Genomic DNA, 14,634 nt, shown 5'->3' on the forward strand with positions numbered 1-14,634 from the left:
CCTGGCAGGAACCGAGTCAGTTCTGGATGGGTAGTTCACGTACGCGGTTGTCACGCACCAAATGTCTCAACTCCCACTGTGTGCAGAGGCCTCCCGGACAAAGCATCCCCACCCCTGGCCAGGCCTTGGCCTCCACCCCTGTTACAAGGAAGGGGTTGGACCAGGGATCTGTAACTAACGAAGCCATGCACATTCACACCCAAGACCACTCACCCCTTGCTACAACCTCATTAATACCATTAGGTATTGTTAGTGCAAAGTGGAAACTGAGGCTCAGAGAAGTCACCTGAGCTGCCCAGGGTCACCCAGCTGGTAGGTATCTGAGCCAAGATGCAAGGCCAGGTCTGTGTGGCTCAGTGGGGGAGTGTTGGCCCCTACACTCTCAGACGCAGTGAGGATGAGACCCCCTCCCCTCTGCAGTCAGCACACGGACTGGGTGGCCTTGTATCCACCAGGGCAAAGCCCCCAGTCTCAGGAACCTGAGTCCCTGGTATGTCTCTTACCTTTAGGCTGCAGCCATACCAGGGCCCTTCCTGGGACGCTGGGGGCTCAGGATGGGTGGAAGCCACCCCCGCTGTCCCCAGAAGGCACAGACCATGATCCCCCAGGTCACTCCAGTTCTTGCTGTGAGAGGAGGAACCTGTTTCTTCCCACTGCTGAGATCCCTTTGCAACTCCACCCGCCCCCCACCCCCGGCCTTAATGATACACACCCTCTCTAGGGAAGCTTCCAGCATCCCCCATGCCCGAGTTTGGGGAATCTATTCCCACTCCCACTTTAGGGCAGGGCCCCCCTCCTGTGAATTGTGAATGGCTGTGGTTTTCCACCTCGTGGGCTCTGATTGAGCCTGAGTCATATAAGTGGAGCAGAAAATGAGGGATGGCTGGCCAAAGCCTACAGGGAAATGCATCCTTTAGAGGGCCCTGGGCAAGCAGCACCCTTCCCACACAGAGAGGGATCAGCTGCGTCGCCTTCACTTTTACCCAAGATGGCCAAAAATCGGGTTGTTCATCCTTCAGGAGAAAGGTCAGAGGGACAATCGAATCTCCTTCAAATTTGGGAAAGGGTATTTTGGGGACCTTCACAAGCCTGTAGATCCCTAGCTCCCAGCAGGACAGGGAGGGGGCTCTCTGGACAATTCCTAAGACCCCAGGAACCGTGGTTAGTGACGCAGCCCATTCCTGTGCCACTGCCCCCAGGGGGCCGATGCGGTGAAACTCACCTCGAGTCGAGCACAGCCCCTTCCCTTCCGTAAGTGTTGGAGGGAACAGGATGCTCAGAGGAAGTGTCTGGATCAGGAATGCTGAACAGTGCCACAGTGTTCCACCTCTTTGTGTCTTTGCCTGTGCTGTACCTTCTAGAACTTTCCCCACCCTTTAGATACCTGGTGGATCCCTTTTCATCCTCTAGAACCCCACATGGATGTCACCCAGGGCTGGGAGGCTGTCCAAGCTCCTTGTCAGAAGCCGTTCCTTCTGGCTAGAACCCTCTGGAACCCACAGGCACTGCTGGGCCTTGCTGAGCCCACTGTGCACTTTCCCCTGTTACTTTGTCATCTGCCCCCCAGGCTTTGTGTCCCCAAAGTGAGACTCGGATTTTAACTCACCTGTGTCCCCAACAGTAGTAGCCCAGTGGGAGTGCCTAATATGTGATGTTGGAACCAAAACAGGTGTCATATCTCAGAAAAGAAAATTCTAAGTTGCCCACGACTCATGTTTGCCTGCTGTTACCATTTATAAAGCCATTCTTGTTCCATTTCCTCACTTGGACAAGGTCAGTGAGAAAGTGGGTCCAGCACGCAGCCCTCGGCCAGAGCCACTCGTCACTGCCCCACACCACTCGTCACTCTGTCTTGCAGAGAAATGACCCAACCTGGCCACGGAGAAATAGGAAGCGTGATTTATGAAATGAAGTCATAACTGGGTTTTTCGCAGGAGGGCTGTACTGAGCCCCGGCCTCCTGCCCTCCGCTTGTGGTTTTGGTTGATGAAGCCGTGTCCACGTGGCTCCTGCAGTTAGGAAAGTCCTGCCCGTTGGGAATTGAACCCAGACCTGAGCGACTTCTCACTGGGAAGGGCTTGTGCCAGGCAGGGACTCGGCTCTGCTCCTGGAGCTCACAATCCAGAGGACCCGCCTAGTGACGCTCTGTCACACATGGGGGCAGCAGGGACAGCAACTCACAGGCCCACTTCTGCAGGCCAGGTGTCTAGAGGGCCTGGGGAGGGACTGGGGAGGTTCCCAGTCGGCCGGGAGAGGGGCTCAAGCCCAGATGAGCACAGCCCACCAACAGAGTGACCCTTGGGGGGGCTAGCTGGACACCCTGGGAGCCAGGGCAGGCCTGCAGAGGGCAGAAGTAGTGGCCATGGAGCAGAGCCTTTACTGGTGGGGAGAGAAGGTGCAAACAGTGATATCTGTCCACGGGGCCTCGGCGTCTGAGGGGCTTTTCTGCTGCAGCATCTTGCCCATCCCCCTGCTGGCCTGGGCCGCCTGCAAGGCAGCCCCGAAGCTTCCGTGTGCAGCACGGTGCCCAGCATCAGGAGCCTCGGCCAACAAGTGAGAGCGAGCAGGTGGGGGAAACACAGGGCCGGGGTGGCATCACGAGCGGCAGAGCTCCCCGGTGGCGGATTTTGCGAGTCTGATCAAAGCCTGCGTGTGGTCCCCTGCGTCGATTCCTGTTTGGGTAACTGAACTAGCCCGCCGCTGAGGGGGGACCTCACAGCCCGGTGAAACAACTTTGGTTCGTAGACAGAGCTTGGAAGCTCAGCGCGGCCGGCGGTCGGTGGCCTTCCTGGGACCCAGGACATCCCTGGTGTGCGGTCATGTCAGGCTGGTCCCCATGGTGTAAGGTGGAGCGTGATTAAATTAGTATGTAGTCCCGGCTCAGGCTTTGGGTATTCGTTTCCATAAAGGAAAATAATAAATTCCAGTTTCATTCTCTTTTCCTGTACGTTTATCTTTGGGGTAAAGCAGAGTGCCCTGGTGTGAAGGACAGACCTCAGGGAAGGCAGTGGGATAAAACAGCAGTCCGCCCAGCTTCTTCCCGGTACCTCACAACGGCCACCTGAGGTTGGCGGCGTCGTGCCTTCCTTGTCATCAGCATCGTTTGTATTAGTCAGGTGCCACCCTGAGGCCCAGAGCAGTCATTTTGCCTGGGGGGCGGGGGGGCAGGCCTGGCTGTTAGATGAGCACTTGGGGTCACAGCCACCGGGCCCTGGGCCGCCTGCATTGCTGGTTGGGGGGTCTGTGCAGAAGGGCTGAGGGGAATCACCCGTCATCAGGTCCAGCACACCTGCGCTTTCCTGGGTGACCCGGGCTTCCCACGGGTTGCCCATGAGCCCTGTGTTCTGGCCTCACGGCCCCTGCCCCCAGCAGAAGAAACCCTCAGTATCACCGCGGACATTCTGGGGGTGAGCCTGTCCCGCAGGGCTGGCGTCATGTCCCTCCAGCACCGAGCCCCTCAGCGGGCTGGCAGCCTCTGGCTTGCTCCCCACCGGCCGCTCCTCCAGGCCCCTGCAGCGGTGGGGGGAATTGCCCCCAAACAAGGCAGGTTGCTCCTGACACAGCCTCCGCCCTTGAGCTGTGAGAGGCTCCTCAGAGTTGGTGACTCGTGTTGGGGCCCAGGACTCAGCCCCTCCAGCCACAGGGCCACCCCAGGGCCCTTAGGCGCCGTGAGCTCAGGCCAGCCTGGCTTACGTGCGCTGAGCGCTTTGCAGCAGGGTGGTGGGGGGAGGCCCTCCGTGATCCCTCCCTGGTCTAGGCCCTGGGCACACGGCGAACAAAGCCCAACCTCTGGAACCTGGGTCCCCTCGGGGAAATGTAACCACACAGACGATGAGGCATGCTTCCGGCCAAAAGACCAGGGGGAGCAGAGCAGGCTGGTGGGGTGGGGCGGGAGGCCCCGGGGACACACGGGCTGGAGGGGAGGTGGGGCAAAGAGCCACCCCTAGGTTCTCAGGCAGGCCTGGAGCAGCGGGAGGCCGGGCTGAGCGGTGGCAGGCATGGAGGGGAGGCCTGGGGGGCCAGAGCGCTCACAGGACACTTTGGGTGCTTACACTTACGGAGAACACCGTGCTTTCCACTCTGAATGAGGCTCCTGCAGCCAAGGACAGAGGTCCGACCCACGTTTTAGCAAGAGCCACCCCCCCCCCCGCCACTGCTTGGAGCCCGGACTACAGATGAGGCACTGGAGCCTGCAGGCAGGCACTGGGAGCCCCTTGTCGCCTATGGAGGGCTGGTGGCTTGGACTGAGGGAAGGGGCTGGCACGGCTAGCCCGGCTGCTCGGTGTGTTGAGAACAGGGCCCGCAGAGTGGCTGTGCAGGGAGAGATCTGGGCTATCAGGGGGACTGCAAGGCGCGGGCATGAGCTACTAGTGGAATGGGGGGCCCTTGCGGTCTGATCCCCACCTCAGCCCTCACAGTGCTGGACAGGGGCCCAGCGGTCAGTCCCACAGATTCGGGTAGGATGTGGGAGGGCCTTTCCCAGAAACGGGTTTTGTGCAGCCAGTGAGTGAGCAGAGCTGGGCAGTGGGTGAGCCCCACCGGAAACGAAGACGGTCAAGGTGCCCAGCGGGGGCAGATGGCCGCCAGGCCTACTTCCAAGGGCCTGATGGGACAGACAGTGCGCTCTGGGGCTCTCAGTTTACCCAGGAAGGTAGCAGCTTACGGGAGACACCTTTTGGGGCCTGCGGTAGAGCTGTTTGGGCAGGACGTGGGTGCAGATTCTGACAGCAGGGACGCTGGGGGGAGAGGCACCAGCAGAGCCAGCCTGGCCGGGGGTTGGCTCCGGATCCACCGGAAGGGAGCTGGAAGAGAAAAGTGCAGGCGGGCGTGGACAGGGTGGGGGCAAGTAGGGCCAGCTGGGAGATGTGTGTGGGTATCGACGAAGCGCTAGGCCAAGGCCTCAGGTTTGGGGCATCATAGAAATAAAGCCCCAGACTGGAGCTGTTTACTGCTAGAAATACTCTGAGGCTTCTCTCGGGCCCATTTGGAGATCACGAAGGGGTTCTTGCACCCACCCAAGCAGAGCAGGGGTGAGGGGCCCTGGAGCCGCCCTCCCTGGTCCTTCTGGGGCCCGTGGGCAGGTTCCTGGCCAGCTGACCACTGTTCTGCTCTTGACAGCTTGCTCATTTGGGGCCTGGGGAGATGAATAAAGATAGATTCCATAACTGTTTAAAATCAGTCGGCAAACTGGCGGCCAGATGGTGCTGGTTCCTGTGCGCAAGGGGTAAACTATTTTGAACATGGAAAGGGCTATTTTAAAGTTTGAAGTGAAGTGAAAAGCTGCCTCTCCAGCGCCACCAGTGAGTCACATCAGGGAGAAGCCATGACCGTCCCCTCGGTGTTTGGGAAGGGCCGGCCCCCATGGGCGCTGAGTCTGTTCATGGGTGCTGTGTGAGGAGGAGTAGCTGGCCCGGCCTGGCCTGGGAGCTGCTCGGCCTCTAGGGGCCAGGACGGTGCTGAAGACGCAGCATGGCAGTTTGGCTGGGCCTGACCCAGAGGAACTCTCCCCACCCCAACCCCCAGGTTAGCCCAGCGCTGCTGTCGCGGCTCCGGGGGTCCCCACTCTCGGTCTTGGAGGCCTGAGATGGCTGTGCATCTCCTGCTCTGGCAGCCTCTGAGCCTTGCAGGCCTGGCCTGAATCTCAGCACTGCCCCTTCCTGCCTCTGGGAGGCACAAACTGAGGGCAGCCTGCTGCTCCTCGGTGAGGGGGAGAAGGAAGGACCCTGTTGACCCCAGTGTGTCCCCGGGTGTGAGCTTCTGGCCAGGCACAGCGGCTCAGGGAAACCAGGACTCTGCACGACTTTGTCCTATTTGCTCCTTTTATGATAAAAGGCCAGTGAGAGGCAGGTCCACAGTCCTGCTGGCCATGTGAAGACCAGTGCAGGGGAGGTCGATGGTGCATGGGCAGCCCCCGCGACATTGAGAGCCGAAGGGTCCAGCCACCCATCCACCTGGGAGCCCTAAAGCCTGAGGGTCCCTGCAGTCCAGACGCATGGCAGTCAGACATCTAGCGAGTTCGTCTGGCTGCAGGTGGAAACACAGCCCTTTCTCCCACCCTCCCTGCATCCATGGTTACCAGAACTTGCGGTGTGCTGGTGGCTAGAGACAGAGCCAGTCGCCCAGCTGGCCCTGTCAGCCCAAGGCACTCGCCCAGCCTGGAACCTCTGAGCATTTGGCCCATCTCCCCGCCTCCTCCATGAATCCAAGGACCACCCACCCCAACGTCCCGCAGTCCTCTGGCAACTTCCTCACGCCCCCGGCTTGGTGGGCAGTGACAACACAGGAGATGATGCTTCCCAACAGTCCCTGAAGGCCAGGCCTCAGCAGGGTCGGCTCTGCAGACCCTCCCGAGAGCTTGAGAGGCTTCCTGGGTCACACACAGGACGGGCATAGGATCCAGGCTGGCTGACCCCACGCCCTACTCACCCGCCCATACTTGGGGAACGGCAAGGTTGTCCGGATTAGGATTAGGAACAATAAAAGCGATTAGAGTTTGTCCTCCTTCCTCCTGGGCACAGGCGGGCAAAGGTTTCCAGTTCAGAGACACTCTATCCGTCCCACGGGGCCTCTGTCAGGATGACCAGCAGCATCTCCCTCTGGAGCTCACACGGCTTGCGTGAGCAGGCCTCACAGCCCCCTTCACCAGGTGGGGCTTCTGAGAAGGGAGAGCCCCTGGGGGGCAGCCAGGGCCTACCAGCCCCCCAGCCTGTTGCTAAGCAGAGCCAGCCCCAGTACAGGGGGAGGGGGGAGGCTGTCTTTTCTGTACTGGGCTTTTGGGTTCTCACTCTGCTTTGGGGCAGCTTGGCGGGCTCCCCACCCCCACACTGCCCACAGGACCCCACACCTCTTCATCTCAGGGATCCTCTCAACAGCCGTGGGAGTAGGAGGAAGGGACAGGGCTGGGAAACTGGAAACTTGTTCCCACCCAGAGGGCGATCACTCAGTGGGTCACAGAATCAGGGGCTCTGCAGGAGTCCTGGGGTTCGGCTCTCTGTTCTTCCCATGAGGACACCAAGGCCCAGGAGGCTCTAGGCCTGGCCCAGGGTAGGCAGCAGGCAGTGCCCATGAGGGGCCCAGAGGCTGGGCTCCTTGTTCTGCCCATTCCTGGTCCCTTGCATTGTTCAGGAGCTAGTGTGGGTAGAGGACTTCGGGGTGGCTTAGGAAACTGCTCTTGCTCAGGGCTGGGCACGAGCTCTCTGAAAATTGTGGCAGAGCCTCAGGGGAAATGTGACCATGTTCAGGGTGTGGGTCAGCCAGGCCCCTCCCTGGGCCCCTGGAAGCTGCCCCCAGCCGGCCCCCCGGCAGGCCCCCAGCCTAATCCAGCTTAGTGAACACACATTGCACAGCCTAGCTCAGCGTTCCAGGGCAGCAGGGACGGACCAGCGCCTGCCTCTCTCTGTGGCGTGGCTGGGATGGGGCCTAGAGAAGGCTGGCCGTGGCAGAGGAGACCCTGAGAGTTGAGGATGGACACCAGGTAGGCGCAGCAGGGTGGGAGGGGTGGATGAGCTCTCCGCAGCCCATACGGTGACCGGGCCGCTTCCTCTGCTGCAGATGACCCCTCGTCTAGGAGCAGTGGCAAAGCCCTTGGTCCAGCCACAGGAGCCCCTCTCTATCGGCGTGCGGCACCCTCTGCCCTGCCCTCGTCTTTAGGGGACTGTGACACTCTATGACCTTCATGTACCCAGCCCGGCTACGTGAGGCCCCAGCTGTCCTGGGGATTTGGCTTCCCGTCCCCTGCTGCTCCATACCCTTGGGCCTGCGGTGGCGGCGAGGTGGAGGTCACAGCCAGCCAGGCCGTCAGCCAGCAGGCCTGGCCACCGGGGTAGTGGGCAGTGTCCTCAGCCGCAAGGATGGGTGCTGGGAGCAGGTGTCGCGGGGGCATGGCTGAGTCCTGGTGCTTGAACAGGGTTATTCCCTGACATCCTTACTAGCGAGCATCTCCTGGAGCCCGGCTCCCTCTCCAGGAAGGCCACAGAATCCCTCAAGGGGCCCCCAGGCCGTGAAACCTAGCTGTACAGAGTGGTGGCAGGGCTGGTTCCCAGCCCTGGGAGACTGCAGGTGAGGTCCACGGGGACTTTGACTCCGGCCCTACACACACTGCCTTGTGGCCTTGGGCAAGTGCCTTGGCCTCCCTGAGCCTCCATTAAAACAGCGACCTCCATGCTTGCAAGAATGCCCCAGATGGCTCTGGCCACGGAGGTGTGTGGCGTGCGGGAGGTGGGGCTGGTGACAGAATAAGCAGATGTGTTTGGGATGGAGCCAGAGGCGAGGGTGACATGTGCCTGGCGGCCACACGCGAGTAGCATGGGGATGATGGGGCCCCGGGAGATGAGGCTGGAGAGGATTTAGGGCCAGGTCTGTGAGAGGCTGTCAGCTATTCCTCGAAATACGACAAACATTCCATTTTCCCTTGGAAGAGAAAATGGTCGTTTCTAAGGCAGCTAAGAGCTCGAGCACCTCAGAACCTCAAGACTGGGAGAGAGGGAGCCTGATTCATCTTTTCCCCTTTGCTCTTGTGGTGCAGTCTCTCTTGTCTCCAGAGCCTCGTAAACGCATAAGGAGATTTCTCTACTCCCGCCCCAACCTGGGCCGGGTCACCTGCCAGTATAAATCCCTGCCCCTTCTGGAGAAGCTGGTTACAGTGGCTTAGGTGTGGCCAGGCAGGGACCTTTCGGGGAGAGTGGGGAAGCTCCTGAATCTGAGGTGGAGTGAATACACCTCCTCCCCAGAGCCTTTCAGGGGAGCTGCTGGAGACTGAGCCTCAGTCTCCTCATATGTCAATTGGGGATGATCCCACTCCTCCTACCTTGAGGATTTTGCTGGGCCGGGGTGGACAGGGAACCTGGGAGCGCAGGCTCGGTCAGATAGGAGCGTTCTGTCTCACAGGACATGGGCTCAGAGGGGCAGAGTGGCTTGTGCAGGAACCCAGGCCTTCCCACTCCTGATAACAAGCCTTTTTTACTCTACTTTGCTGGTTTCCTTGGGTCCCCATCACATCTTTGGGATGGTGTGTGTGAGTGAGGGGGTCGGGGAGGAAGCCTTGCCCAGCCCGCTCCGCACGGGGGGCTGGGAGGTGAGACAAGAGGAGGGAAGGCACGAGGGGGGAAGGCTTGAGGAGAGAGATGCCTGCTGGGGCCTGCGAGGCCCCGACACCCACCCCTCAGCAGGGTGCTCCCTCATCCAGCGAATGCTCGGAGCAGCTGTTGTGTTTGGGGGTTCCGTGGGACGAAGAGAAACCGGCACAGTGAGCAGAGAAGCTGATCTGTAGACACGAGACTGTGGGGTGGGGTGGGTGGGTGCCTCAGGGGACCTGGCTGAGATGCTCGGGAGCCTTCCCTGGGGGGAGACATGGGAGAAGTCCGAGCAGCGGGGTTAGCGGGGCGGGGGGATTGCCCATGTCCCTGGTGCCCCCGAGGGAGTGTCTGTGGAAGGCTGCTTGGCCCAGCGCTCCACATCACCTCCCTGGTTCCTCCTGACAGCCCTCAGGATAGTGCTGCATTGTCCCTGTGTCACAGATGAGGGGCTGTGTGCCTGTCTCCCTCCAGGAAAGCTCGACTCTGTCGGGGTCAGACAGTGTGATGTGTGTGGGAAGGGAGTGCCGGGGAGGGGCGGCCGGAGACCACCGCCGAGGAAATGTGTCGCTTCCTACTGTGTTAAAGGAGTCCAGAAGGGGCAAACCCCGAGGTCCCCGGCTTGGCCCTCCCTGCCCTCCAGGGACAGCTGAGCCCGGGCCCTCCTGCCCAAGAGGATGACAGGGGCAGAACGACCAACCCCTGCTTCATTAGAGTGTGGTGGAACCACCTACGGCCCGGGGAAGCTGGAAAGAATCTGGATGTCAGAGTAGGCCCCAAGTTTGAAGGGGGAACCTTACTTTAAAAGCAGAGTTATGTGATACAGACTTTGAGGTAACCTTGTGGAAAGGCCCAGTCTCAGTTCTGTGCCAGACAAGACCCTTTACGTCTCTAAGCCAGGAAGTATAGCAGAATGTGGCCTTCCTTCCTTCCCTGCCAAGGGCAGGGACTGGCCTGAGCCCCGTGTATGCCTCGGGTTCTCGTGGGGAGAGAGGTCGTGACAAACCCCGGGTCCGGCGCACAGTGGGGAGGCGGCAGCTGAACTCGGGCCCCAGCCATCTGAAAACCCAGCATCCGCTGGCCAGAGGCCAGTTTTGGTGCTCTCGGATGGCATCCTGACTGGGGGATGCCGGCCAGGGCAGACACCCGTCCCGGGGCTGGCTCGGAGAAAGCAAGAGTCCCCGTGTCCCCACAGAAGCCAAAGGGGGCAGCAAAGGTGTTTCTGAGCACCCCAGGGCCTTCCTCACTGACTGGCAGGTGGGGTGTGGGGTGGGGGGCAGACAGGCCCCTCCCCCAGGCCCTGTGCCCACCGGCCACTCCGTGCCCCCGCCCCCAGGCCTGCAGAGACTTCTTGGAACTAGCGGAGATACACAGCCGGAAATGGCAGCGCGCCCTACAGTATGAGCAGGAGCAGCGCATCCACCTGGAGGAGACCATAGAGCAGCTAGCCAGGCAGCACAACAGCCTCGAACGGGCCTTCCGCAGCGCCCCCGGCCGGGCCGCCAACCCCACCAAGAGCTTCAGCGAAGGTGAGAGCGTGAGGGCTGCCCAACCCGTGCTCCGCCTGCGCCTCCCTCTGCCTGCTGGTTCTTACACAGCACCCCATCCACAGAGCCTTTCACACGCCCACATTTGGGCCTGCCTCTGTGGCTTTGTACTTCCCACACCCACCGCCAAAGGGCAATTAGCTCCCTGCGCTTAGGTTCCAGTTCTTTTTTTTTTTTTTTTTAAGGATTATATGTATTTATTTGAGATGGAGAGATACAGAGAGAGAGAGCATGAGCAGGGGGAGAGGCAGGGGGAGAGGGAGAAGCAGACTCCCCGCTGTGGGGCTCGATCCCAGGATGCTGGGAGCATCACCTGAGCTGAAGGAGGAGACGCTTAATAGGTTCCAGTTCTCACAAGAAAAGTCTAGTGAGCCCAAGGGTCTCTCTGTGGCAGGGCTGCCCTGGTGCCAGGTGGCGGCCCACCTAGCCTTGGGCTGGGAGTGACAGGTCGGTCAGAAAGGGCAGCTAGGCCCCGGACAGACTGACCAGCATGCTGAGAGATCAGGGAGGCTTCCAGAAGGAGGCAGGCCTCTGAGCCAGAGCACTGAGCGGGAAGCTCATTCCAGGAAGGGGAGTGAGGGCAGAGCCACAGCCAGGTTAATGCGGACCAGGTGAGCGGAGTGGGGAGGGAACCAGGGGCCGGTGGAGGCAGGGGGCAGGGTCCAAAGTGGGGGGCACCCTTTGGGCTCTGGACTTCCTCAGGCAGGTGAGTGAGTTTTCAGTGTTGCAAACAGGCAGCGGTTTCTCACATATCTGCAGGAAGCCTCTTAACTCCCAAAGGAGAGGACAGTGAGGAAGATGAAGATACCGAGTACTTCGACGCCATGGAAGACTCTACATCCTTCATCACTGTGATCACTGAGGCCAAGGAGGACAGGTGCGTCCTCTCCTGGGGTTAGCCCTTCTCGCCTTGTTCTTCCTCAGCTCCACCTGTTCTTTGTGCTTCAGGTTTTCTCCCCCCAAGTCTTGCTTCACGGTATATTTTGATTAGATTTCTTCTGTTCTTCCTTAGACCCAAAATGCCCACGTAAAGTTTGAATCAGGGTTTCATTTTAAATGGAGGTGGAGAACGGGGCCTCAGCTGGGTCCAGTTCCAGCCGGAGGGGGTAGGGGTTGGGGCTGCCACACGAGGGCTGGGGCCTGGAAGCGGCCGCTGCTTTTTCTTGCCTGGAGCTCGGCGCAGTCCCACCCACTCCTTCCACCGCGCCAGTGTTCCAGAACAGACAGGAGATGCAGGAAGTCCCTTTTATTTTCTATTTCCAAGGCTTTGTTTCATTTTTTCATAAAAGCGTCCTCTTTCTGGATGTTTCTAAATATGCACTAGAACACAGCGGTAACCAGGACATCATTTTCGGACTCCAGGTCCTCGGGAAGCGCCCCGGGTGGTACAGGACTTGCGACGGGGACGGATGAGCAGGAGCTGGGGCGGCGGTGGGGGGGGGGGGGGGGGGGGGGGGGGAGGGGGGGGCCCCCGGGGGGGTTCGACGAGTTGTTATATTTATGAGTGGCCTCATTATGATCTTTTATTCTCATCACATTGCTTCAATATTCTATCGATAGAAGGGTCGTGAGTATGGCAGCATTAGGGGACACCCCTCTGCTGTGGCCTGGGGCGGAGCTGCCACTTCAAGTCCTGGGGACAGCGACCTAAGGGACCGCAGCCTGTGCTGCCCTCTGCCACCTTCACAGAGTCACAGAGCCTCCCATGCTCCCCCATGGGTGGGCCCTCAGGCAGGGCACTCAGCCCCCCACGGATGAGGGACTCCAGGCGTGCCAGCGGCCTTACTCCCTGCATCTGATCTGCTGCCCGCCACGCCCCATGCTGCCTTCCTGAAGCCCAGTCCGGGGAGGGGGAGGCCGGCAAAACCCCTGGCTGCTCCTTTTTTGCCTCTGTGGACCGACATGGGTCGCCACCCCCATGTCCTAGTTTCTCCCAGGGCAGGGGCCTTTGGGATCTCTCTAACCCCTCAGGGAGTTTCTAGTCCTATCAACTGTTATTTCCAACTCAATCGTGGTTCATTTCCCAATAATATTTTAAGATTTGCTTATATTGCTCTCAAGATGAGCTTGGCTTGGCTGTTCTGAATTTCCTTTCACTTTATCACCCAGCAGTGTCACCTTTGCAGACCCCTCCGGCTCCCCACCCACCCCTCCCATATCTGGAGTCCCCAGGGGCCTGGGCTCCGCCTCCTCCTTCGTACCCCCACCCCAGCCACCTTCCACACCTCAGCCAACAGCCCCAGGCCTCTCTGCTGCCACCCGACCAGCAAGCAGGTGACCCCTGTGCTCAACACTCTTCATTGGCTCCCTAGGCTCCTGACACAGCCCCAAGGCCCACACTACCACCTTCCCTGGTAGTGTAGCTCCTCTGGACTGCAGGCGGTACCTTGTCCGCAGTGACCCAGTGAATCCTTCCCATTCCCTGAGGCCCTGACTGCCAAGTGCCTATCCCTCACCCCAGCTGGCCCAGGTCACCTGTCCTTGGGGATCCTGAGCTCAGAGCTTGGGCCCCTCAGCCATACTGCCCCCTGCTGCTCTAGCCAACCATCTCACCACAAGTATTCACAAGCACAGGCATGCATCTGACCCACTTCCTGCCCTTCTGGAACCCCAGTCTAGTGCGAGAGTCAGACCAGCAGACAGTGAGGACACAGTGGGGTCTGTCTGTGATGGAGGGGGCCCCGCCTAGGAGGCTCTGCCAGAGGAAATGGCCACTCCCAGCTTCATCCGGGTCCTGGGTCTGCCAGTCCCAGGAGGGGGCTGTATGCAGGGACCTCAGGTGACTTTGCTCGAGTGGCTGCTCCTACGGGGCATCAATGGGTGGGAACCCCTCCAAATCACTGTCCTGGGCCCCTCAGCCCAGCTGAATGTCCCAAACTGGAGATGTCCCATTGGAGAAGCAGCTTTGGGATAGGCTGCCCACTGAGGGGTTTGGATAGAAGGTGGCCAGGTCCCCAGGAGGCCTGAGGGCTTGTAAATAACTTACCTCCCCTTTTATGTTTCTTGCAGAAAAGCGGAGGGTGGGACCACAGGCTCAGTGGACTGGACCTCATCAGATAATGTAAGTGAGAGGGAAGACCCCAAGGGTGGCTGGAAGGCAGGCTGGCACTTTGGGCTCCAGGCTCCTGGGGTGGGCTCAGTGCCCTGGCTGCCTTCATCCTGGTCTGACCCATCAGCCAGACTGCCCCCGTGCCAGCGCCATGCCAGTGGCCAGCTCAGTGCTCGGACTGCACTGGGTAGAGGTGAGGGCCAGGGCTGGGGGGCTGAAGGGGCACCCTGGCCTCCGCTCACAGGCATGTTCTCTCTGGCAGGTGCTAGATGGTGCCTCGCTTGTGCCCAAGGGCCCCCCTAAAGTCAAGAGGCGTGTCCGCATCCCTGACAAACCCAACTACAGCCTTAATCTCTGGAGCATCATGAAGAACTGCATCGGCCGGGAGCTCTCCAAGATCCCCATGCCGGTAGGGGGCTGGGGCGGGGCAGCTGCAGTGGGTCCGGGGGGTGGGGGGGCTTTTTTGTGATGGATGAGAAGGAATGGCCTCTGTGAAGTACCAGCAGCCTGGGTGTCATTTTCTTAAGGACACCTGAGGAGCATGTAACAAATTATCCAGTCGTGTTCAACGACATTGCCAAAATCCCCTGAGAGCAGAGGTCTCAGGCTCTGAGGAAAGGAGCGAAGGAGTCTGCATTGATCAGAGATGTGGGGACCCCCACAGCGCCTCTGCACCTGACAGGGCTTCACGGTGTGCCAGCTGTCCTGACCTCATAGATGGGGAGTGGCAGGACTGGGCCCTCCTCTGGGCGGGGAGCGGTCTCTGGCGCCCACGCCGGCCAGGTCACACAGCGGGCTGAGGGCGGGGTTGGCATCTGCGTGCCACCAGGCTCTGATGGCATCTCCAGGGAGGAAGAGTTTGGGGTTCGGGCCAGACTTGGCCTCACTGTGTGCCCCGGGACAAACCCCTTCACATCTCCGGCCTCTGTGCCCACACCTGCAAAGTGGGGAGAGTAATGGCGCCCACA

The 14,634-nt window shown here is 60.2% G+C and overlaps 1 protein-coding gene across 2 annotated transcripts in view; it reads left to right on the forward strand.

Moving 5' to 3' along the window:
* The window catches only part of OSBP2 (oxysterol binding protein 2), a 167,563-nt gene that overhangs the window by 138,108 nt on the left and 14,821 nt on the right, over window positions 1–14,634 (forward strand). For both annotated transcript variants that reach the window (XM_035017376.1, XM_035017377.1), the window contains exons 4-7: window positions 10,407–10,599; window positions 11,377–11,494; window positions 13,627–13,678; window positions 13,929–14,075. In XM_035017376.1, coding sequence (XP_034873267.1) covers window positions 10,407–10,599; window positions 11,377–11,494; window positions 13,627–13,678; window positions 13,929–14,075 — 510 coding nt within the window. The remainder of the gene's footprint in view (window positions 1–10,406; window positions 10,600–11,376; window positions 11,495–13,626; window positions 13,679–13,928; window positions 14,076–14,634) is intronic.

Source organism: Mirounga leonina, unplaced genomic scaffold (assembly GCF_011800145.1).
Source record: "Mirounga leonina isolate KUSES-001 unplaced genomic scaffold, KU_Mleo_1.0 Mir_171, whole genome shotgun sequence".
NCBI lineage: Eukaryota > Metazoa > Chordata > Mammalia > Carnivora > Phocidae > Mirounga > Mirounga leonina.